General features: G+C 57.2%; 1 protein-coding gene across 1 annotated transcript; it reads right to left on the reverse strand.

Annotated features, from left to right (window-relative positions):
• Nucleotides 1-49: 49 nt before the first annotated feature.
• Nucleotides 50-21,283, reverse strand: SEZ6L (seizure related 6 homolog (mouse)-like). Its single transcript, XM_014944801.1, has 17 exons — nt 21,190-21,283; nt 18,859-19,560; nt 18,504-18,637; nt 12,288-12,480; nt 11,147-11,332; nt 10,516-10,681; nt 9,119-9,285; nt 7,976-8,170; nt 7,738-7,876; nt 5,311-5,507; nt 3,382-3,576; nt 3,078-3,269; nt 2,637-2,831; nt 1,882-1,914; nt 1,626-1,740; nt 1,275-1,377; nt 50-464 (listed from the first exon to the last, which is right to left on the reverse strand). The coding sequence occupies exons 1-17, from the start codon at nt 21,281-21,283 to the stop codon at nt 435-437; spliced, it is 3,036 nt and encodes a 1,011-aa protein (XP_014800287.1). The 3' UTR covers nt 50-434.
• Between the last annotated feature and the right edge of the window lie 2,291 nt (nt 21,284-23,574).

Consider the following 23,574-nt stretch of genomic DNA (forward strand, 5'->3'; position numbering starts at 1 on the left):
GGGCTGGACCCTGCACCTACCTCAGCCCCCAGCAATCAACTGCAGGCTCTTGCAATGGAGACATTTTTAATTTTGAACAACACCAGAACCGCAAAAATCCCCCTGCGTGTGCGTGGGGGACGTGCCGCCGTGTGGGGTTGGGGGGGACACACACAGAGGGTGTCCCCCCATGTCACCCCGGCCTCGGCGGGACCCGGCTCTGCCCCAGCTCCCCCGCTGCTGCCTGCGCCCGGGGCTCTGCAGCACACCTATCGCAGTTTAAATAGAATAAATACAGTGAAGAAAACAGTAAAATCTTCAATAAAGAGGCAAAAGGAAAGACAACAGCAGGTCCAGGGGGCCAACCAAACTCCACGTGGTCTCTGGATTAGTTACTGAGGAAGTTCTATGAGAGCACATTAAGTTCGCAGCCGGAGACTCTCTTACCACTGTCCTTATATCGAAACCTCGTATTCTCTTGTTTCCTGAAAAAGAAGGAAAAGCCAGTTGAGGGCAGCAGCTGCAGTTCAGGATAATATTCCCATTCCCAGGCGAAAAGAGAGGCTCCGAGTGTCAATTTTGCTCCCGGGGAAGCCCTCCCTGCCTGGACCTCGCAGGCTCCTTTCCCTCCCTTTGCCTGTCGGAGTCCACCTGGCCCCTCAGGATGGATGGACAGGGATGGAACCATCCTCATCCAGCGATGGATGGACAGGGATGGAAGCTCCCCACCCAGTGATGGAACCATCCCCACCCAGCGATGATGGACAGGGATGGAACCATCCCCATCCAGCGATGGATGGACAGGGATGGAACCATCCCCACCCAGCGACGGATGGATGGACAGGGATGGAACCATCCCCACCCAGCGATGGATGGATGGACAGGGATGGAACCATGCCCACCCAGCGATGGATGGATGGACAGGGATGGAACCATGCCCTTTCCCATTCCCAGGTGAAAAGAGAGGCTCTGAGTGTCAATTTTGCTCCCGGGGAAGTGATGCCCTCCCTGCCCCGCAGGCTCCTCTCCCTCCTTTTGCCTGTCGGAGTCCACCCAGCCCCTCAGGAGCGATGGATGGACAGGGATGGAAACATCCCCATCCAGCGATGGATGGACAGAGATGGAAGCTCCCCACCCAGTGATGGAACCATCCCCACCCAGCGATGGATGGACAGGGATGGAACCATCCCCATCCCATTACTCAAGGATGGGCTTGACCCATCCTGTTGCCTGGAAAAACCCACTCTTCCCCATCAGGATGGTCCCCGGGGAGGAAAGCCTGGAGCAGGACTCACCCCTGTCTCATAAATCGGGTTGTCGAACTCCGTTTCTACCGTGATCTGGCTGTAGGGGTGGGAGTACATGAGGGGCAGGCGGAGGCTGGAGTAGTACCTACACCTGGGGGGGGACACACACAAGAGTCACCAGGCTGCACAGAGCAAAGCATGGCCAGCCCCATCCTCCCACATCCCCCCCATCCCACCTCCCCACCAGCACCCTAGGGATCCCAGATCTCAGTTCTTGGATACCCAGGACCGTGCCCAGGGCATGTGGCCGGTGAGGGCACGACAATGCTGAGCCAGCCCTGGCCACCTCACCACGGGGCTCTGCCACCAGCCCCCCCAGCCTCGCTGCACGCCCCCCACCTTGTGAGATAGATGTACGCTCCTCCCAGCAGCAAGGAGATGATCAGCACCGGGATGAATATAGCCAAAGCCATATTTCCCCCCTCCAGCGATGTCTCTGCTGCAGCTTCTGCTACTAAAAGGACAAGATCTATTACGTCAGCATTTGCGAGCCCCTTGTGATCCCCCCCACTGTGCCTCTGCTCCCCCCTTCCCTCCTCCCGGGCTCCACGTGGGCCCTGGCACAGGGTTCATCCCGCAAACTCATGTCACTCACCTTCCAGAGCATGTTCAAAGCTGTCTTGATTCACTGGAAGAGAAATGGAGGGTTACTGGTATGTAACTGGGTTTGACTGGGTGCCAGCAGCTTTTGCCTGTGTGGGGACCCCAGGCCTGGGGTCTCCTTGCACCTTTTGGTCCCAAGCCACACAGCAAACTTGTGATTTTTAATAAACTCTCATTCTCTGTAGGCAAAGGCAGGGGACTGAGCGGGCTGGGCAAGTGGGACACCAGCAGGATGGCTCTGCCTGGGGCGGTGGTACCCTCCAGAGAGCCCTGTTCCCCAGGAGACAAGGTCTCCATGTAGTCCCATTAAATAGTAATTAAGAATAATTCTTCTCTGAGGCTTAATGATGATGGGAGGACTGTCCTGTGACCAGAAAGTGCACTAAAGCCAAACTAGACCAGTGCCCAGGGGGGTTCCTTGGGGCCAAGATCTTCCATCTCAGTGGGTGCCCGAGGAGAGCATCCCTGCCGAGCCTGGGCAAACCGCTACGAGAAGCAACAAGGCAAGAAAAGCAAGTGACATCCCACACACCCCACCCCCCCAGCATGGTGGTCAGAGGGTTTGCTCCACCTCCCTGCAGCACTGCTCAGCACAAATCCAGAAAAGCACCCAGGTTTCAGATGAGCTTAGGTCCCAGCTAGAGAACTGCTGGGATTCTGCAGCCAGGTGAAGGTCTCAGGCTGTCCCATGTTGGGGACCGAGGCTGTGGCTGCCCCTGCAACCCCAAATCCACCCCACACCGTTACCTTTGCAGATGGGCAGGGGCCCGCTCCAGTGGGACGGCTGGCCCAGGATGCATTTGATGGTAACTTCCCCCATGAGCTCAAAGCCCTCATAGCACATGAACGTCAGGGACTCTCCGGGCAAGTAGAGGCGCTTATAAAGTATTTGGTAGCCATTTTCTGGCAGTCCTGGGTTATCACAGGCCAGCGACTCCTCGGCTGAAAGGAAACACATCCCGGGGTGAGCCCCAGGGCTCAGGCCAAGGGAGAGAAGGAGCCTGGGGGGCAGCGGGGAAGCACCCGAGATCCCACCCCATCCTGCTCTGGGGTAGCTCAAAGCTCTGCACCACTCCATGAAGCTGGGGAAGGTCTTGGCTGCAGGAAAGGGCTTCCCAGGACCCCTCCCCGATCAGAGGAGCCGAGGTACAGGGTGGGGGTGGGAGAAACCATCCCTCCCCAACTTACAGACGCAGTGTGGGAGCCGTGAGGTCCAGATGGGGGTCCCCGTCTCACGGCTGTAGCAGGTCAGCAGCGAGCTGCCCTCCAGCACGAAGCCGGGGTTGCAGGTGTACTGGATGGTGGTCCCCACCAGCAGCACCGGGTCGGAGATGAGGCGGGTGGAGTGCTCCACCTCCCCCGGGTCCGTGCAGTACATAACTGGGGAAAAGAGGCCGTCTGAGTGGGGCAGTGGGGACCAGGAACCCTTAAAAACCCGGTGTGGGTCACGGGAATACGATGGGGACAACAGGACGTTGCTCGGGGCACTTACTCTTTTCGCAGAAGGGGGGGTCGCTGCTCCAGCTGAGGTCCCACTGGCAGGTGAGGGTGTCGCTCCCCACGATGTCGTAGCCCGGGTCGCACTGGTAGGTGATCTTGGCCCCTCTCACCAACTCCGTGTGCGATGTGGTCTTCCAGCCGTTCTGGATCTCGGGCAGGTCGGAGCAGGAGTCGTTGCGGGACACCTCTGCAGCCAAGAGAGATGCTGGCTGTGCCCCACCGAGCGAGACCCCACTGCAGAGCCTTCCTCAGAGCTACTGCACGGGGACACACAGCTCTTCACTGGATGCCTGTCCCTCCCTGAGAGCTCTCCTGTCCTACTCATGGCCACAGCTGACGGCCCTGTCCAGGGGTGGCATCCCCTGGGCAGAGGGAAGAGACAGTGGGGCAGCAGTGGGTAAGTGGGGGTTCTTTGAAGCCTCCCAGAACTGTAGGGGTTGGAAGGGACCTTCAGACACTGTTGTTGGAAGGGATCTTCAGACACTATCCAGTCCAACCCCCTGGCAAAGCAGGGTCACCCAGAGAGGTTGGACATGATCGTGTCCAGGTGGGTTTGAATATCTCCAGAGAAGGGGACTCCACACCCTCTCTGGGCAGCCTCTTCCAGGGCTCTGCCACCCTCACAGGAAAGAAGTTCCTCCTCACGTTGAGACACAATTTCCTGTGGTCCAATTTGTGCCCGTTGCTCCTTGTCCTGTCCCCAGACAGCACTGAGAAGAGCCTGACCCCATCCTCTTGCCATCTGCCCTTTGGATATTGTTCAACATTGATGAGGTCCCCTAAAAGTCTTCTCTTCTCCAGGCTGAAGAGACACAGGTCTCAGCCTTTCCTCTTCAGAGAGGTGCTCCATTCCCTTGATCATCCTTGTAGCCCTCTGCTGGACTCTTTCTAGTACTTCCCTCTCCTTCTTGAGCTGGAGTTCCCAGAACTCACCAGCCTTGACCCTAAAACCAGGCAGAGGACTGTGCTGATGGAAACAGGGCAGTGTCTTGGCTGGGGCCAGGACAAAAGGAGCAACCTGGGAACATCAGGCTGAGCTCTGGCTGCAGGCAAGGAGCAGTCACGGTCCTCAGATGCTGTGGTCACAGCACAGTTGGTTTGCTCCAGTGAAGGGTTTCTCCCTGCCCTCCCCAACCCCGTGCCCACCAAGGGCTGTGCCCATGGCCAAGCCCAGCTGTGTCTTCTGCAGTGCATGGAGGATGGGACCTGCAGCCTTCACAGGCGACCTGCATTGCAGCTTGCTCTCTGTTTGTGGTAACCAGAGCTATCAGCAGCAGAAGAAAAAAATGCTTGGAAAAGTCTGGAAGAGGGGGAAAGGTTGGAGGAGAGGCAGGCAGCAAGACCACAGGCAGCCGAGGGGAAGAAGTGCCCTTCCCAGTCCTCATGTCTTCCTTGGGCATCAGTCTGGCAGCCATGGCTGCACCAAAGGACAATGTAAATGGACATCTCCAGCTGTAGTCTGAGCCTCTCTGGAGCAAGGAGCTGGGAACATCCACCTCAGGAACCCACCCAGGGACTCGCTTGAGTGACCTCTCCCAGGAGGACACCTTGCTGCTGGGCCTCAGTACCACCAGCTTCATGTCTGACAGAAGGATGTGGTTGTGGATCCTGAAACCCTGTTTCCAGCAATTTCTTTCCCTGTTCTGCTCCACAGTTGCATTGGGCTGGACCAGGGCTAAGAGGGACCAAAAATGCCACTACCTAGAGGAGGGGAGATACACGGGGACACCCCAGAACTGATTGACCCAGAGACCAGCAGTGAGGCTGGGGGGGTTTCTGCAGGATGTGGAGAGGAGGGCTGGTGGCACAGCAAATCTCCCCACTTCCAAACCCAGCACCTGGACATCATGGTCCAGCTGTGTCATTGTCCCCACCTGCACTGCAGTGCCAGGGGAGGCACCCAGCACCCCGCTCTCCCTACCTATGTAGTTCATGATGAATCCTTGCCCCTTCCCAAAGATGAGCCCGGCAGGGTCTGAGTGGAACTGGATGGTGAGGTCGGGGCTGGAGGAGTAGAGCTTCTGGGGACCACTGCTGCCAACGTACTGCCCCAGGATGCGGGCGGTGAGCTCGTCCCCGTCATAAATGGTGAGGATGTCGCTGTTGGTGAGGTTCAGGCTGGAAAGGAGAGCTTGGTTAGAGAGCAGGGAGCCCAGGTGGGACACCACGGTGGAGCATCCAGGTGACCACTTGACCCAAAGCAGTGTGAACGTGCCTCCTGTCCCATCCCCATCCCTGTCCCCACGCAGGTTGGGCGAGCACGATGGTGCTGGTGGGTCAGGGGTGCTGGGGGTCAAACTGTAGCCCCATAACTCACCCTGGCTCCATCCTCCCCATCAAGAGCCTCTCCTGAGCCCTCGCTCCTCCCCGAGCCACCCACTGCTCTCGACGGGGAGGACACTCGCAGCCCCCGATGGTTCCCCGTGGGGCAGGGCGACCCCAAGCCCCACGGTGGGGTGCCACCAGCTTTCACCACCTCCACCCTGCCCCACGGCGTGGAAAAGCCCAGCCCCACCGCGGCGGTCGCCTTTTGCTGCAGCGCTGGTGGCCGCGGCCAGCAGAGAGCAGTGGTGGCCCGCGGATGGAGCCGGGAAAAATTTGGGATGCTGCCGGGCAGGCAGAGCAGGAAGAAGCAAACCCTGCTCCAGAGCCAGGGCAAGCACCACCAGAAGTCTCCATCCAACCCCCTTTGGGGCAGGGATGGGGTTGCCCCGTGGGAGGGAGGGGACCAGGAACCCTCTGCTGGGTCCCAAGGAAAGGGCAGGCAGTGGGTGCACATCCCTTGGGGAGGGGGTGTCCAGGGATGCCAGCCCGACTTCCAGGCTGTTTCTCTTGCCTCTGCAGCCCCACCACTGGTAGTGGGAGTGTGGGTGAACCCATGGGATCACAGAATCACAGAATCTTCTAGGTTGGAAGGGACCTTAAAGATCATCTTGTCCAACCGTCAACGTAACTGACAAAAATAGACACCCACACAACAAACAAGGAGCATCACCATCACTAAACCATACCTCCCAGCACTACATCAACCTGTCTTTTGAACACCTCCAGGGATGGTGCCTCAACCCCCAAGGGTGGGCACAGACATCACCTTCCCCTCCTTGCCACCCTGCAAGCCAGCGTGGCTCACCAGCACCCAGCACCCTGCTACCGGGCATCAAAAGAAGGGCTGGGGAAGCAAGGGGTTGGGGCAGGGACACCATGTTCTCCCTTTCCCCATGGGGAGAGGACCAGGATGCTCCCGGTCCCGCATGAGGAGTCTCCATCACTTTGGAGGCTGAAATAAATCCCAGGGAAGGCAGGATCCTCAACACGGGCAGGATGCGCACCCCTGCCCTCCACCTCTAATTCAGCCTTGTTTGGAGACGCCCGAGCTGATCCCCCAACGTTTTATTAAGAATGTTCCTGGAAGGCGCCCAGCTAATCCCCGTGGCAAGCTGACATTTGTAGTAAATCTCTGCTCTCTGTCAAACACGATTTCCCCACTGACATTTATGCCTGACGACTTCAAACGGCTCGGCCTCCCGTTCTGCTCAGCCCAAGCACCCACAAAGCTGGGGAGGGGGTTCACTGGGAGCTCCCACGTGAATGACTCTAAGCCCCTACTTAAAACACGCTCTCCTCTTGAAAACCCAAAATAGCATCGAAGGAGATTCCCTTTGCATTGGCAGCATTATCATGCCAAGGGCCTCCAAACTGGCATGGAACCCCCTGCTCCTCTGACCCCAGGCATGGGGGGTAAGGGATTTCCACCCCCGTGGTGCTCTGCTCCCTGCAGCTTTCTGTGCCATGTCCCTGAACAGCACAGGAGTGTGCTGGTGGTCAGGAGGGGAATTAATGCATTTTGTGAAGATGTGTGGGTCTCCCCCAAAAAAGAGGGTAGGGCACAGGAGGGAGGGCTGGGCAGAGCCTCCCCCTGCCCCTTGCCATCTCAGTACTCCCTGTATCCCATTCGGACCAAATATTAAGCTGAGGTTTCCAGCTCATGCACGTCCTTAAGCTTTTTTAGCCCCAGAATGAACCGGCTCGTGGTGGTGCTGCGTGTCACTCGGAGCTGCACGTGGCCACATGCTGCTGTGGCATCGCTCCCTGTGATTTTGCCCCAGAGGAGCTGTCTTGGGAGCAATTAACTGCTGCAAAGGATGGGGTAACAGCGCTTGGAACTCAAGGAGAAGCACTCGGTGCTGCCTTGGACCTCCCCCTGGGGGCCGAGTACGTCATAGGGGATTAAGAAAGGGGGAATAGGGGATTCCAAGGGGGAAAACAGGGAAAGGTGTGGGGATACTGCAGCAAAGTGGGCTGAGCACCCTTGGGGAAGAGACATACACTGAGATCCTGGGCTACTCACAGCTGGATGTCCAGGAAAAGCCGCTTCTCCTCGCCAACATGGACCCTCCAGATGCAGTCCTCCCCCTCCGCGTAGGGCTCTGGCCAGTTGGGGGACAGGATCACCCCAGCCACGGCAGTCAGCTCCCCCCCACACATGGCTGCGGGGAGCAAGAGGCAGGGAGGGCTCAACCGGGGTCCCCTGGGGTGTTCATACCCACCACCCAGCATCTCCCCGGTGGTGGGGACAGGGGACCGACCTCGGCACAGCGGCTCCGTGTCGTTCCAGTAGGGATCCCGCATGTTGACACACTCGATGACAGCAGGGCCCTGCTCCAGGGAGTGCCCGGGGTCACACGTGAACTCCACGGTGGTCCCCAGGTTGTAGGTGGGGTCGGAGGTGGTGAAGTTCCCGTTCTGGATGTAGGGCTCGTAGCAGTGGCCTCGCTCGAAGGCTGGAAGAGAAACACCACCCCCCCATTAGCCACAGGGGCATGGGGCTGGCTGGGGGGAGGTCTATCTCCCCCTGCTCCTCACACCCTCCGCTCTGGGGGTGATAATCCCTGGGCTCTGCCTCCATCCCCAGCTAGAAACCCTTCCCTCCATCCCCGCCGCGCATGGATGGCCTCCTCCACGGTGTATTTTACAGGCAATTAGGATTAACAAGAGTTTATCTGCCCTGAGCCACGCAGGCTTAACCCAACCCCACGTCCATTGTGTACCAGCATCAGTAACACACTTGCTGTGTTGCCAGTTGCCGTATTTGCTGAGCAATCTCCCCCGGGATTATGTGTGTTATTGAGCTTGCTCGGAGGCGAGGGGCTCCCGTGGGACTGATCCCAGCAGCAGGATGTGCTTAAATGACAACTGGAGCAAATCTGTGTGAGCTTCCAGGGCTTGCCCAGCGCCAGTCCCTGGAGGAGCTGCTCTGAGGTCCCCACAGCTGGTGTGGGCTACAGGGACCAAAGGAAGGGGACAGACTGGGCGTTTGGTGGGGACAGTCACCACAGGCTGTGCCATTCCCACAGCAGCCTTTTCAGCTCGGGTTTGGAGGGGCTCCATCCTGGCCAAGGCACCCACTGCCCCATGGCTGCCCCACGGCAGGCTCAGGAGATGAGTCCTGTGGATGCTCAGGTTACCAATGAACATTTCTGCTGGAATAAATGACATTTAGCTATTTCTTTGCCTATTTCTTGCTAAGTAAAGGTATTGCCCAAAGCTACTCCAGCCCCAGGCAAGGTTTGGGTTGCCCTGGGTGCCTACAGTGACATGGGGATGGTGGCACCATGAAGCGCAGGTAGGAGGGGGGAGCCAAGACCTTTTCTACAGCCTTATCTCTGTTAATTGCCCAAATGCCCGGAGCTTAGGCTGCTCTTGGGGGTACCAAAATGAGAGCACATCACCTTCGAAGCGGATGTTGAAAGCCGTGGGGGCCGCGGGCTCCTCGGCGAGGAACTCGATCCTGATGGAGGAGCCGTCGCTGATGACCCCTTCGAAGGGCACGCTGTCGGCGCGCAGCGAGTCGTAGAGGACGGCGGACTGGTTCGTGTCCCCGCTGTACACCACCATCCTGCACGGGAGGACACGGCACGGCACGTGGGAGAAGTGTCCCCACACTCTCCCCCCCCCCAGGAGCATCACCCAACCCCTCCTCCTCCTCACCAGCGCCCACGCTGTGGTGACCCCAGAATAAGGCATTTTAAAGAAATTGTGCCAACAAAAATTCACCAACCGGCTAAGTCTCTTTTACTGTGTAGTAAACAGGGGCTTTATTCCTTGATTTTACTGCAAGCCATAAACCCGCTTTACTGCCTGTTACCAGGCTGAATGTTGATGCTGTTTAAACACAAGCACCAGCACCATAAGTGTGTGCTCTGCGTTATGGGTGAGGAGAGCCTGGGATCTGCAGCTTCTGGCACCGTGGTGATGAGCAGGACTGGGCATCGGGTGTTTGGGGGTGGTGGAAAGGACAAATGAGACACCACACACTGTGTCACCCCACAGCCAGGGGACCAGCAAGATCCCCTGGCGTGAAGGCTGGTGACCAGGGGCTGGGGTTCTTTTGGCTCCAAGACCTGTCTTGACCCCTGAATGCTTAAACACCTGAATGAGGAACCTCCTCTCCTGCTCCAGGACCTCTCTCTGCCCCCGTCCTCACCATCCTCTGGCTGTCATAGAATCATAGAATGGTTAGGGTTGGAAGGGACCTCAAAGATTATCTAGTTGCCGGCTCCGTGCTGCACCCTGAGCTGGGGACAGTGCTGTCTGCGGGGACACCCACAGCCTGAGTGCTGTCTGCGGGGACAACCACAGCCTGGACACCAGGAGGGCAGGAGATGTGAGGTAGGAGAGCTGAGACCACCTGGGAGCTTGCAAGCTCCAAGCTTCCAAGTACATGTAGCACCCAACAAAGCACCCTGCACCTCATCAGTCCTGGGGGTGCAGGGAGATGGGCTCAGCACAGATCTTACCACCGGTCAGCATCACCCGGGCACACCAGAACGGCTCCTGGATCCTTACCTGTCCTTCTCAGTCAGCAGGAGCTTCTCGAAGTGCAGGTGTAGCTTCTGGCCCGGGGGGGCCCCGATGGCCCACACGCAGTACATGCTGCTGGACTGGTTGCCCGTGTAGCTGGGGGACAGGACACGGCCGATGGTGGCATTGTGGACCGTCCCACCACAGGGAGCTGCCAACACAGAGCACAGCCTCAGTCCTGGGGGTGCGAGGAGATGGGCTCAGTGCAGATCTCACCACCGGTCAGCATCACCCGGGCACACCAGAACGGCTCCTGGATCCTTACCTGTCCTTCTCAGTCAGCAGGAGCTTCTCGAAGTGCAGGTGTAGCTTCTGGCCCGGGGGGGCCCCGATGGCCCACACGCAGTACATGCTGCTGGACTGGTTGCCCGTGTAGCTGGGGGACAGGACACGGCCGATGGTGGCATTGTGGACCGTCCCACCACAGGGAGCTGCCAACACAGAGCACAGCTGAGATGGGCAAGGAGACAGGGCATGGAAGGAGACCTCTCATGGAAGGGTGTCTGCACGGGGGGCTTCTGCACAGCAAAAGGGATGAACACACACACACACACACACACCCACACTGATGCCTGCCTCTTCTAATCAGTCGTTAATTCACAAACATCCTGCCTGGCTTGGCTTTGCTTTGTTTTATGTCTACATAGAGATGCTCACACATAAAATCTATAATTTCCTTTCTCCTACCCGCCTAATTAAGAAGCAGATTGTGCTGCCACCGCCGTGCAAACCCACAGTACATCAGGTTTTGCAGACCTGGGCGTTGCTTTCACCCTCTCCCAGGGACTGCGTTCAACTCATGGTGCAAAGAAAGCAACTCTAATTTATATATTTTTTTTTTTTCTTGGGGGATCCCAGTTTCTCTAAGTACTCCAGCTAATTAGCAAGGAACGTACCTGAGCAGATTGGCTCTGGGCTGCTCCAGTGTGGCCTCGAGGCGTTGATGCACGTAAGCACCCTGGGACCCTGCAGCTCGTAGCCCAGGTGACAGTGAAAATGAGCGATTCCGCCCGAGTGCAAATCCATCACCGTGACGTCTCCGAAATCGGGTCTCCGTGGAAAGTTGCAGCTCAGCATAAACACTGGAACAAGCAGGAACGTTTCAGAGCTTGGGGCTTGTCTGCTCCGAGCCACCTCGCGCTGGGGACATGCTGGATGTCCCCACGGTGCCACGGACAGACCTCGCCGCCGCAGAGCACCGACAAACCACCGTGTTGCCACTTCTCCCACCTGTTACTGCTTTTGCTCAGACCCAGTTTCTATTTTAAAAAGAATTTGCTTCAACTCATCTATTTTTTTATAGCTCTGCAAGGGAAAAAAAAAAAATAGACCTGGAGCCTGAGCAGGAAGAGCTGCTCCATGGGGACAGAAACGGGGCAGAAGTGAGGAGCAGAGAGAGTGCTGGGGTCCAGGATGTCTGGGGACACCAAACCCTCTGCTCTGGGCACAACACAAGCTGCTGCTTGACACCCCCTCATCTGATGCTCTGAGCATGGGCATGCAGCAAAATAGGAGCCCAGCATCCTCCCGCCCCCGAGCCCCACGGTTCTGCCACCCCAATCCCACCCCTCCTCTTTGTCACCCCCATCAGGGAGGCACCCACCCTGGTAGTGCAGCTGGAAGGTCCCCACCACCTCGTCCTGGAAGGTGCGGAAGTAGACGGAGATGGTGTTGGTGGGGCTGCGGATCACCTGGCCCTCCACCAGCAGGGTCTGGTTGGCCAGGACCACCAGGGCATCGCCATCCACCCCGCGGATGGAGAGCACCTCCCCGTCCGACAGGTTCACGCTCTTCACCTGCGTGGGAGAAGAGACCTGTTAGCTGTGGGGGTCCCGGTGGGGTGCCAGGTGAGGAGACATGTCCCAACCCCAAACACATGCACCACCACAGCTGCTCTGAGGGCTTGTTGCAGACAGGAGCTGCTTGCCCAGCTGTGATGGAGCAATCTGTGCCCTGCCCTCCCACCCCCAAGCCCCATGGTTCTGTCACCCCAATCCCACCCCTCCTCCTGGTCACCCCCATCAGGGAGGCACCCACCCTGGTAGTGCAGCTGGAAGGTCCCCACCACCTCGTCCTGGAAGGTGCGGAAGTAGACGGAGATGGTGTTGGTGGGGCTGCGGATCACCTGGCCCTCCACCAGCAGGGTCTGGTTGGCCAGGACCACCAGGGCATCGCCATCCACCCCGCGGATGGAGAGCACCTCCCCGTCCGACAGGTTCACGCTCTTCACCTGCGTGGGAGAAGAGACCTGTGAGCTGTGGGGGTCCCGGTGGGGTGCCAGGTGAGGAGACATGTCCCAACCCCAAACACATGCACCACCACAGCTGCTCTGAGGGCTTGTTGCAGACAGGAGCTGCTTGCCCAGCTGTGATGGAGCAATCTGTGCCCTGCACAAGCCTGGGGGGACTCCCGTGAGCGCTGACCCCTTCTCCCTCCCCTGGGACAGCAGGAGCAGGCATCTGGAACCTCCCCTTTGAGACACATTTCAAAGCAGGATGTTCCTGTGCAGCACGAGTTGACCCATCTCCACCTCCCTGCTGAAACTGGGGATTGGTGGGTCAAGGAGATGAGAGTTAGACAGGAGGAAGGTGGAAAGGTCCCATAAGCCACTGGTTACGGTAGTGGTGGGGCCCCAAATCCACCTGCATCCACCCTGGGAACAGACCTGCATCTCAGGACACCATGGCACAGAACAGAGAGGTGATGGAGGTCTCATCCCTGGAGGCATTCAAATTCAGGGTTGATAAGGCTCTGAGGAATCTGATCTAGTTGAGGATGTCCCTGCTTACTGCAGGGGGGTTGGACTAGATGGTCTTTAAAGGTCCCTTCCATTCGATGATTCTACGATTCTGTGGCCAAGGTTCACTGGTTCCAGCCAGGGCTGCACTATTTGGCACCAATCTGCCACCAAACCTGGGTGTTTTGTAGGGTTTGGTGCTCACCACCCACCCCATGGACCAGGCATCCTCCTCGGGATCCCTCACCCACGCCCGGCAAATATGTCTAATGAGCAGTCCCAAAAGGCTTTAATTATTATTTGGAAATTGCTGAAAAGTAACCCCGCATTTGCTTTCCACGTCCATTCAGCTTAATAAATGGGCTCATATTTCAGCAGAAAGATGCTCATCAGATCATTTGTTTCCTTAAGTGTGTGAGGACCAGGGCTCTATATTTAGCACACACCACAGCCTTAGCCCGTAATTGCGAGTGCTCCCGACGATGTTGTGACTAGAAGGATTTCTTGCTGTTGTCACCACTGTGCCCATCTTCCCCCCTACCAGGCAGGGATGTACCCGGCTCTTGGCATCCCCTGACCTTCTGCTGGAAGAACCGAGGAGAAAAGACCCCGACCCCATCACCTAACTACCTGTCTGCCCCAACGGTCCATAAACCCTGAGCAGCCCCTGGAAAAGACTGGCCCTCACTGTGGGGCTGGGCTGAGCAGCCCCCAGGATGGGTCAGAGAGCACCTGGTTTCACCCCAGCCCATGCTTTTAACCCAAGAGGAGCTGATTTTCCTTATTTCGAAGCGAGGTCACTGCAGAGAGTCTCTGGTCCTCACTTGGGAGAAAAGTGGTTGTCAGTCCTCATCATTGTCACAGGGTGCACCAGAAAAATGGGGCAAATGCCTGTCCTGGACCTCGAATTGTCCCAGGTCATTTCTTCTTCCCCAGGTTTTGTCTTGAAAACGTGCCTCCCCAGCACAGCACGCACACAGCACATTTGGCAGGATGGCTCAGATCTAATGATTAATAAATGGAATGAATCAAAGTGTTATTGGGGATGAATTATGTGGAGCACGGGACCCGGGGATGTTAAGTGGGCTACGTACAAAGGTATCAGCTGACCCCCAGTTCCCACCGGGGCAGAGTTTTGCTTCCTGAGCTGGGTCTGAATCACCACAAAAGAGGTTTGCAGGGTGTTTGTAACACATTTTGTTCTGAAATCACTCAAAGACAAGCCTGCTCCCCAGCTAGCTTCCTCCGGTGATGACTAGCATCAAACGTGCTACTGAGCACCACATTGCTCCAGCAAATGAGAACAAGAATTATTCAGGATAAGAAGTTCCACCTAAACATGAGGAGGAACTTTCCTGTGAGGGTGGCAGAGCCCTCAGAACAGGCTGTCCAGAGAAGGTGTGGAGTCTCCTTCTCTGGAGATACTCAAACCTGCCTGGATGCCTTCCTGTCCAACCTGCTCTGGGTGACCCTGCTCTGGCAGGGGGTTGGACTGGATGATCTCCAGAGGTCCCTTCCAATCCCTACAATTCCATGATTCAGTTTCCAAGGAGCAGCCAGAGGGAGAAGAGAAGGAGCTGATGATCATCGTGGCATCTCCCCGACCCCTCACAGGGTGCCCTGAGGTGGGGACACCACTGGGACCCTCCTTCTCCTGTAAAGCCGGGCTGAGAGGAGCCTGGAGCAGGGATGGATGTCATTGTGAAGGACCTGCAGTTCCCTGTGCTGGTGCCAGGTAGGCTGGCATCCTCAGAGGACCCCATCCACTCCTGAGTAACCAGCGGGTACAGACGGATGCGGTGGCCTCGCGCCAGGGACCATCAGCCGCTGCGAGAGGGACCATATGGGCGAGTTCCTGCCAGGGGCTGGGGAAGGACAAGTTCTTACTTTAATCAACGACCTCACCAATGTCAGCTCCTAAAGAGCCTGGTTAGGAAGCCAGGAGGGATCCTGGATTCCGACTGCCAGCCTCGCTCACCCACTAGAAAAATCTCTTGAGGGGAATTCTATTTTCCTGCCAAGAAGATTCAAGAACTTTAAAAATAAATATAATCTAACTAAGCATTCAGAGAGCTGGCTGCTCCACCACGATGCTGTGACCAGGCTGGTGTGGGGGCAGCCAGGGTAAGGCACAGCTCTCTCTGGGATGCTGTGGGAAGCACGGAGGGGCTGCCAGCAAGGAGCCAAGCAGGGACTCTGAGCTCTCCCATGGCCCTGGGCAGCCCCCAGCTCCAGGCAGGTTTGCTGGAAGCCTTTCTGGAGACGATGCCCAACATCCAGGCTTTGTGCCTGCTCCTCACCAGAGGCAGATTTCCCTGCAGCGAGCAACGGTCTGGCTCTGAAGGGCACAAGGGAAGGGAGCAGAAGGTCCTCACAGCCTCCTGAACAGCTTCATGTGGCCACAGGAGCAGCTCCCCAAAGCTGTTTCAGGGCAGGGCAATGCCACCATCATTCCTACCACCACTGTGCTCTCCTGTGGTCCCTGCATTGAGAAGTGACCCCCACCATGCAGAGTCAGCACCTCCCCATCCCAGGAGCTTCTCCTTTCTCCCACAGATGACTTCAACAACATTCACAGAGGTGAGAGGCAGCCCTTCACCATCACTTGCTCTGCCCTCCCCGTGCCACAGGTTGAATCCTGGAGGAGACCTTCCCCCACGCTCTCCAGGACATCTTTCCTCAAATCCAACTCCCAGCAGGACCTGCTGAGACCATACACCACTCATGACAGGGAAGCACACCAGCCCAGGCTCCATGCAGAGCCCCACCCAACCCAGCTCCCCACCACAGAGCAATGCCCCTGCCCAGCTCCACTCCCCAGCCCAGCCTGGCTTCTCCCAAACCAGCATCCCTGAGGAGATCCAGCCTCCAGAGCTCCCAGCTCAGCCCCAGCAAACCTACGTGAAAACAGGAATCCCTCGTGGGTCACTTCTGCATCCCACCATCCTGGCAGGAGAGCTCAGCCCCACACCTCCCCAGCCAGCAAAGTCTTCCCTACCCATCTCTGTTACAGGAGCTGTGAATTAAACCCAAATCACTTAAATGTTAACCAATTACCCACGTGACGGGGAGGCAGCTGAGGAAGTTGCACTGTGTTACTCCAGCACCTGCCCCATGTAATTAGCCCCGGAGCCACTGAAGCCAGTGCCCAGACTGCCCAGTCTGGGTATGGCCATTGTCCCCAACCATGATGTCACTTTGGAGACAAGCAGTGGTACCTGCTCTCTGTCAGTCTCTGAGCCATCCCTGCTGTCCCCAGCTCTCCCTGTCACCTCCAGTCCCAGCCCTTCTGGTAGGAAATAATACAGAATTAGCACTGTCACCTTCCAGCATGTCTGTGCTAATTACTCCCCAAGTAATTAGTAAAATCCTCTGCATGAGCCAGGGAGCAGCAGAGAATGAGGCCATTGCTCTTGGTTTACAGCTGGGGAAACTGAGGCACAGGGTTGGGATGGTCCCTGGGGGCTCTTCGCTCTCCCTGTGCACCCCCCTGGGTCCTGGCACCTGGGAGGGGAGGGAAGGGACAGAGATAGCCCAAACCCCATGATTACTAGCCCTTCTGCCTGTGTTCTGCCCTGTTTCCCCAGCCCTGGGGTGAGGGACTGGGATGCTGCTGGGGTCTAGGATGCTGCCGGGGGCTGGGATCTGCTGGGGCTGGGATGCTGCTGGGGGCTGGCTGTCTCCGGGGCTGATTGCCACCCAGCTGTGCCCCCCCCTGCCGCTGGGATGCTGCTGGGAGCTGGCTGTGTCCGGGGCTGATTGCCACCCAGTTGTCCCCCCCCTGCCAGTGGCAGCTTGTGCAGAGAGATGCCTCCAGTTCAGCTCCCTCGGCTGCCCATCCTTCATGCTGTTTTTGCAGGCTTTTTGGGGTCTTTATGGCAGAGCCTGCTCGTGACGGTGGGGACAAGTCCCAGCCTTGGGACCGGAGCTTTCTGCACCAGCCCCACTGGTCAGGGGTGACATCCAGGGTGGACTTGTCATTTTGAACTCAGGTTTCCACACAAACATGGACCATGTTTCTGCACTGCACTGTCTTTCTCCTCCACGGGCTCATCAGCATGTATTGTGTGTGACATCCCCTGCGCGAACTAAAGAGAGGGGATAAATCTGTTGTCATCACTTGCCATGAATGCTATTTCTGGCTTCCTCGGGACATAAATCATGTCTCTGCTGCTGCCTAAATGGTTAAAAAACCTTCTGCAGAGCTCCTTGCCTGCCATGGTGGGTGAGATCCTCACTGATGCTGACACGCTGGAGCCCATGGGTACCTGCAGAGGGGTCCTGCAGCCCTGGGGAGGCAGAACAGGGACTGGCAACCCCCTTTCCCTCCTCCTTCATCTCTACGGAGCTGCTGCCCACCCTGGGGCAGGGCATGGGCAGGAGTTTTCCTGCACTCACCAGCTCCAGGGCACTCAGCATCGCTGCCTCCAGCCCCAGGGCCCATCTTCCTCCAACTCTCTCTGGTTCCCATCCAAATGGGGTGGCTCAGCCCTGCCCCACCGCCCGTGGGCACCTCGGGCACCCCAGGAGCTGGTGAAGGGTGGGCTGTAGGGTGTATGCCCTCCCAGCTCCAAATGCAGCCGTGCCCAGCCAGCGCCGACCCCACTGCTGTGATTTAATTTGTCTGAAAAGCTCAGAAGCATCAGCAAAGTGAGAGGCAGAGCTCAGGGGGATGGGGGGGTGGTGGTGGAGAGGCTAATTTTATGCTCCATTAAAATCTCAGCCTACAATGGAGCGGGGTCAGGAGTGGTGTCACCTGAAGGATTATGGAACCAAAGGGAATTTCCAGTGGAGCATCCCATCTTTAGCACCCTACAGATTTGGGGAGATGGTGTTACTGCCATGAAAAAGTGTCTGAGATGCTCACACATCCCAGTGCCCACCCCCATGCCACTGCTGCCCGGCTCTGCTGGTCCCAGGGCAACCTCCACAGCAGGGCTGGTGGCCACGGTGCCAGTCGTGCCATGGGGGTCAGCCCCTCGTGCCCACCAGAGGGGCGGCAGGAACAAGCTCACTGGAACCGCTACTCTTTTAAATGCACATTCTTAATTACACGGATTAAAAGTTAATGGATTTTAATTGGATGCAAACGGTGGCTTGGGGAAAAGGCAAGAAGGAGGAAGGACTGGGCACCAGAGCGCGGAGAGCGTGGCCGGGGGGTGTCTGAGCTCTGCCAAGGCAGGAGGCAGCGCCGCTGCTTCGCCCCTTCCCACGAAGGCTGAGAGCCTCTATTTTTTTTTGCAAATCGCCTGCCAGTGTCTGGTTGTTAAATTAATTGCATGGCATTTTAATGCTTTGATCATCGCTGACGTTCAGGATGTACCAATTCCCTCGTACACTTTATTTACTACACGGCTTAAGAAAAATCGAGGTTTTTTTTTCCCTAGGAAGGGTGTTTTTTTAGCAAGTTCAGGTGCCCGGGGCAGCCAGGGTGCTTGGCATCCTTTGCCACTGTGGCACAGGGTGTCCAGGCCATGGTGATGCCCACCCCCCCTACCTCCTGACACGCTTCTCACCTGGAGCTCGACGCCGTAGCCCGTGTAGACGGTGACGTTGTAGGTGCACTCCAGGAAGCTGTGCAGGGGCAGCGGGGGGTAATCCGTGGAGTCGATGTAGCCCTCGGGCTCGTGGAAGCTCATGCTGCAGAGGACTTTGAGGGGGGGGGACACGCATCAGTGATTGCCTTGGGTACCAGCTTACCCCATCCCTGGGTGCTCCTGCTGCCCTAAAACCCAGCACCCAGGTCCCTGCTCCAGCACTGAAGCACCAAAGACTTTAGGCATCCCCAAAACCCCCAAGATTTTAGGCAGATCACCCCCAGCTGCTCCCCACCACAACCCCATCCCCGTGCTCCCTGGCCCCGCGCCTTACCTGGGGTGGGCTCCGTGGTGATGACGGTGGTGGTGATGATGGTGGACGTGGTGGTTTCTTGGCTCTCTTCCCACGTGGAGCCATGCGCCTCGCTCTCCACCCCCTGGGTCCGGTTAATTGTGGTGGCACCGGTGGGAGCAGCGGTGGGAGCCTCGCTGGCATCACCCAATCCATCAGGGAAGGGACGAGGGACCGCTGGTGGCAGGGTGGAGGGGGAGATCTGCAGGGGTGGGCGGCTGGTGGTGGCCTGGCCCCCCCAGGGAAGCTCAGGGGGGCTCTTCTCCACGTCCCCCACCCCGGCCACCGCCTCTGCTGGCACCCGTGGCCCTTGGGAGACGATGGGGAGCCTGGAGCCCGATGGGCTGGCCGGGGAGGCAGCCCGGGGTGGCCCTGGCAGGGTGGGCTTGGGCTTGGGATGCTTCCTTGCCGTGTTTACTTGCTTTGGAGTAAGTGTTTTTTTCTTAACGGGGAAAGTTTGTTTGGCAGCAGCGTCGGGGGCGGCGGTGGGGGTTGGCAGGACGTGGCTGTGCACCAGCAGCGTGGTCTCCTCCGCCGTGGGGTCGGTGCCATCCTCGGCGGGTGGCAGCAGGTTGAGGGCAGTGACGTGCCCGAGCTCCTCGGCTCCACCAGCCTTCTCCATCAGCTCATCCCCAGCCAGGGGGTCCGGGCTGGCGGGGACCAGCGCTGCCCCCGATCCGCTGTCTGCAATAGAAAAAAAAATAAAAATAAAATAATGGGGAAAAAGTGGGACTCGGGCAATTTTGGGTATGAAGTTCGAGCAGCACGGAATCAGCCCCCCGGGGAGCTGCAGCTGATTGAACGCCTGCCGCTCTCCCAAACGGGCTCATTATGGGAAAGTCATAATGAGCCTGCACCGACTCCCTGAAAGTTGGGTTTCTGCTCAAACTCCACGGCCGGCCTTATCTCGCTGTTTCCAGAGCTGCTATTTGGTCTCTTTATCTAGAGGTCACTTGTTCAGGGAGGTTCACTCGCTCCTGCTGAGTTTGTTGCTCTGGCTCCGGGTCTCTGTGAAAAGCCTTTATTTTTGCAATTGTCATCAGCCAACGGGGCTATTTCAAAGCGCCTGATTAGGCTGGGCCTTTTTCCCATTGTCTTCCCCAGGCTGCTGCCCGGCGGGGAAGAGAAGATGCCGATTAACCTGCTTCCTCCGGCCTCCCGCAGCAAAAAAACACCACCCTCTTCTCCAAAATCTATCCTTAGGCGGGGTCTAACCTTTTGTTTTGGGCAAAGGAACGCGAGGGAAGGGAAAAGTAATCAAAGCCCCGCCACCGCTGCTTCGGCCAGGGAGTTTAATTGCGTGAAACACAGATTAATTCGCCGCCAACGCCCGGGGTTGGGGCTGCGGCCCGCGGTGGCAAAGAAGCTGGAAAAATTCACCGTGGCTCTGCGAAACGCTGCAGAAAGCTCCGAGAGGCAGCGAGTCAACATTTTCCATGGAAACAGCAGTTGCCAGGGAAGGTCCCTAATGCGCACAACTTAAAGACTGTATTTCCAGCCCCCTCAGCTCCCCCGAGGAGGGTTTGGAGCCCAACCGGGCATGGGATGAGGGGGGGGGATGTCTGCAAGCCCCCAGCCCCACTGATGGTCTGGGGCTGCTGGGGCATGTTGTCCCCTTCATGACTTCATCAACCTGCTCCAAAAAGCCATTCGAGCTGCTGAGACATGGCCACAGGGGCAGCTGGGACACGTGCCCACCACGGTGCCAGGTCTCCCTGGGATGGGCAACCAGAGTTGGGCAGCCAGGGTTTCTCTCCCAAACAGACTCCAGCAAAGCACCATAAACCTCTGGTTCACCCCGGGCACTTCATTGCAATTAGTGTTACAGATGCTTTAAACAAAAGACACAACGATCACGTTGCATTTAACTTGATTTTTTTTTTGTTTTGTTTCCTTTCAGATTCTACTAATTAAGGTAAAACCGGAATGAAAAAGGAAGAAAAGGAGCTTCTGGATGTGAAACTTGAAACAAAGGGACACTGCTGAGTGATTGCTGCGGGGGAGTACAGTTCTCCTGGAGTCCAACTGTCGCTCACATCACCCTGTGATGTCAATGCCTTTAAACTTCTGCTTCTGATCCCTCAGTATCAGTTTTGGTGCTGTTTGGGCACGTGCCGGGCACGCAGAGGGTTTACAAGGGTTCTGCTGGTCTGGGCTGCTTCAGCTCCTCAGCCCGAAGCAGAGAATCGTAATCTCATCACAGGTAATTGCGTGGGTGCCGGGGCAGAGCTGGGCAGAGGATGGGGGAGTGGGCCAGCATCCATGACCTTGCCTGGCTTTGCTCCAGGCTGAGGGAGCCCCTGCTCCTCCTGCCCCATGTTGGGGACATGAACGCTGCCATCAGCCGCTCCTCGTAGAGTTGTAGAGTCATAGGATTGTCCAGGTTGGAGGGGACCTTCCAGATCATCGGGTTGAACCATCAACCCAACACTGACAAATCCCACCGAACGCTGCCATCAGCCGCTCCTCGTAGAATCATAGAGTCATAGGATTGTCCAGGTTGGAAGGGACTTTTCAGATCATCAGGTCGAACCATCAACCCAACACTGACAAATCCCATCACTGACCCTTGTCCCTCAGCACCACGTCTCCCTGGCTTTTAAATACCTCCAAGGATGGCAATTCCACCACTTGCCTGGGCAACCTCTTCAGGACGACAATTCCACCACTTGCCTGGGCAACCTCTTCCAATGTTTAATAACCCTTTCAGCGTGGAAATTTTTCCTAATATCCATCCTAAACTTCCCCTGGCCCAACTTGAGGCCGTTTCCTCTTGTCCCATCACCTGTTTCTTGGGACAAGAGACTGACCCACCCTGGCTACACCCTCCTTTCAGGGAGTTGGAGAGAGCAATAAGGTCTCCCCTCAGCCTCCTCTTCTCCAGGCTGAACACCCCCAGCTCCCTCAGCCGCTTCCCATGAGACTTGTGCTCCAGACCCCTCACCAGCTCTGTTGCCCTTCTCTGGACACACTCCAGGCCCCCAGTGTCTGTCCTGTAGTCAGATGCCTTCCCCCTCCTCTACCCAAGTATTTCACATGCAGGATTCCTGATGGAGAGTAAAGTTGTAGGGGACCTCACACACACCTCAGCGGTGACGCCGCAGAGCGTGGCTGCTTGTTATGCTGCTCACACTCCCCAGCAGGTCTGTTCCACCCAGATGTTGCCTCTCATTACACATTTAAGTGCTGATCCTGGAAGCATTCAGATACCCACTTTTCTCTGCAGAGGTTGGGTGCTCCCTGGGAGGTGACTCGCATCCGTAACGCTCAGTCCCTGCGTTATTTTGATGTGTGGGATCTGGGGCTTCACAGGACTCGGGATCAGAGGGGACATTTAGATGAGATATTAGGAAGAACTTCTTTGCTGTGAGGGTGGTGAGAGCCTGGCCCAGGTTGCCCAGAGAAGCTGCGGCTGCCCCATCCCTGGAGGGGTTCAAGGCCAGGTTGGAGGGGGCTTGGAGCAACCTGGTCTGGTGGGAGGTGTCCCTGCCCAGGGCAGGGGGTTGGAACTCCATGATCCTTAAGGTCCCTTCCAACTCTAACCATTCTATGATTCTATGATCATACACTACAAGGGGCAAGCGCCCACCCAGGCAGACCAGGGACTCCACACATGGAGGAAAGGGACACACAGTGGCAATGGGGTGGCACTGAATGCCCCAGTGGTCCCTGCCAGCTCCCGTTATAACCAAGCCATTATTCCTCTTGCTGCAACTCATGCAGGGATGAACAGTGGTCACCGCTACAAATGGTGGTTCTACAGCAAAAGCAACCCAGTGTCACCCTCGGGGACGCACCATGGGATGGGGGATTTCCCTGGCTGTTAATGGGGTGTCTGCAGGGCAGGAGGGATGGGCACAAGCAGCCTGCACAGAGGGAAACAAGCAGCCTGCTGAAAGCTGAGTTTGCTCCATCTTCTGGAGAAGCAAAGAGGTTTCTGGCAAGAATTGAAGACAAGGGAAGACAACAGCAAAAGGCAAAGGCTTGTCACCCTCGGGGACACACCATGGGATGGGGTATTTCCCTGGCTGTTAATGGTGTGCTTGGTGTCTGCAGGGCAGGAGAGATGGGCACAAGCAGCCTGCACAGAGGGAAACAAGCAGCCTGCTGAAAGCTGAGTTTGCTCCATCTTCTGGAGAAGCAAAGAGGTTTCTGGCAAGAACTGAAGACAAGGGAAGACAACAGCAAAAGGCAAAGGCTTGGAGAGTCAGCTTGAAGGATGGAGTTTCCAAAAGCCATCTACCAAGGGCTTCCTGGCCTCTTCCATTATATTTCCCATGACTTAAAAAATTAATTCTTTAATTAGCGGTAGTTCAGCAAATTCATTAACCGATTCCCTTAGCACATTAGGAGACATTTCACACATGTCATCTGCAACCACCGACTTGTCTCAGCTCTGAATAATCTACCCCGGTCCACCCTGGGGAGGCTGGGTGCCTCAGTGTCCCCATGCATGCTGCTGGTGGGACAGTCCGGGAGCCCCCACATCCTCTGAGTGTCCCTGCTTCCCTCTCCATCCCACCCCTGGGCTCAGCCTGGCCTCCAAGGGCATCCTGCCATGGGGTGAGGGGAATCTGGCCGTGGGGCCATGGGCATCCTGCCATGGGGTGAGAGGGGAATCTGGCCATGGGGCCATGGGCATCCTGCCATGGGGTGAGGAGCATCCTGCCATGGGGCCATGGGCATCCTGTCATGGGG

Source organism: Calidris pugnax, unplaced genomic scaffold, assembly GCF_001431845.1.
Source record: "Calidris pugnax isolate Ruff unplaced genomic scaffold, ASM143184v1 scaffold139, whole genome shotgun sequence".
NCBI classification, from domain to species: domain Eukaryota; kingdom Metazoa; phylum Chordata; class Aves; order Charadriiformes; family Scolopacidae; genus Calidris; species Calidris pugnax.

Bases quoted from the DNA above. Each gene is read 5' to 3' on its own strand.
- SEZ6L (XM_014944801.1), bottom strand. From the start codon at position 21,283: ATGATCTGGAAGGTCCCCTCCAACCTGGACAATCCTATGACTCTACAA. The intron at 5,508-7,737 runs GTGAGTAGCCCA...TCTCCTTTCCAG, and splicing joins CTTTTCCTGGACATCCAGCT to CCTGAACCTCACCAACAGCG. The intron at 1,741-1,881 runs GTGAGTGACATG...TTGTCCTTTTAG, and splicing joins CTTTGAACATGCTCTGGAAG to TAGCAGAAGCTGCAGCAGAG.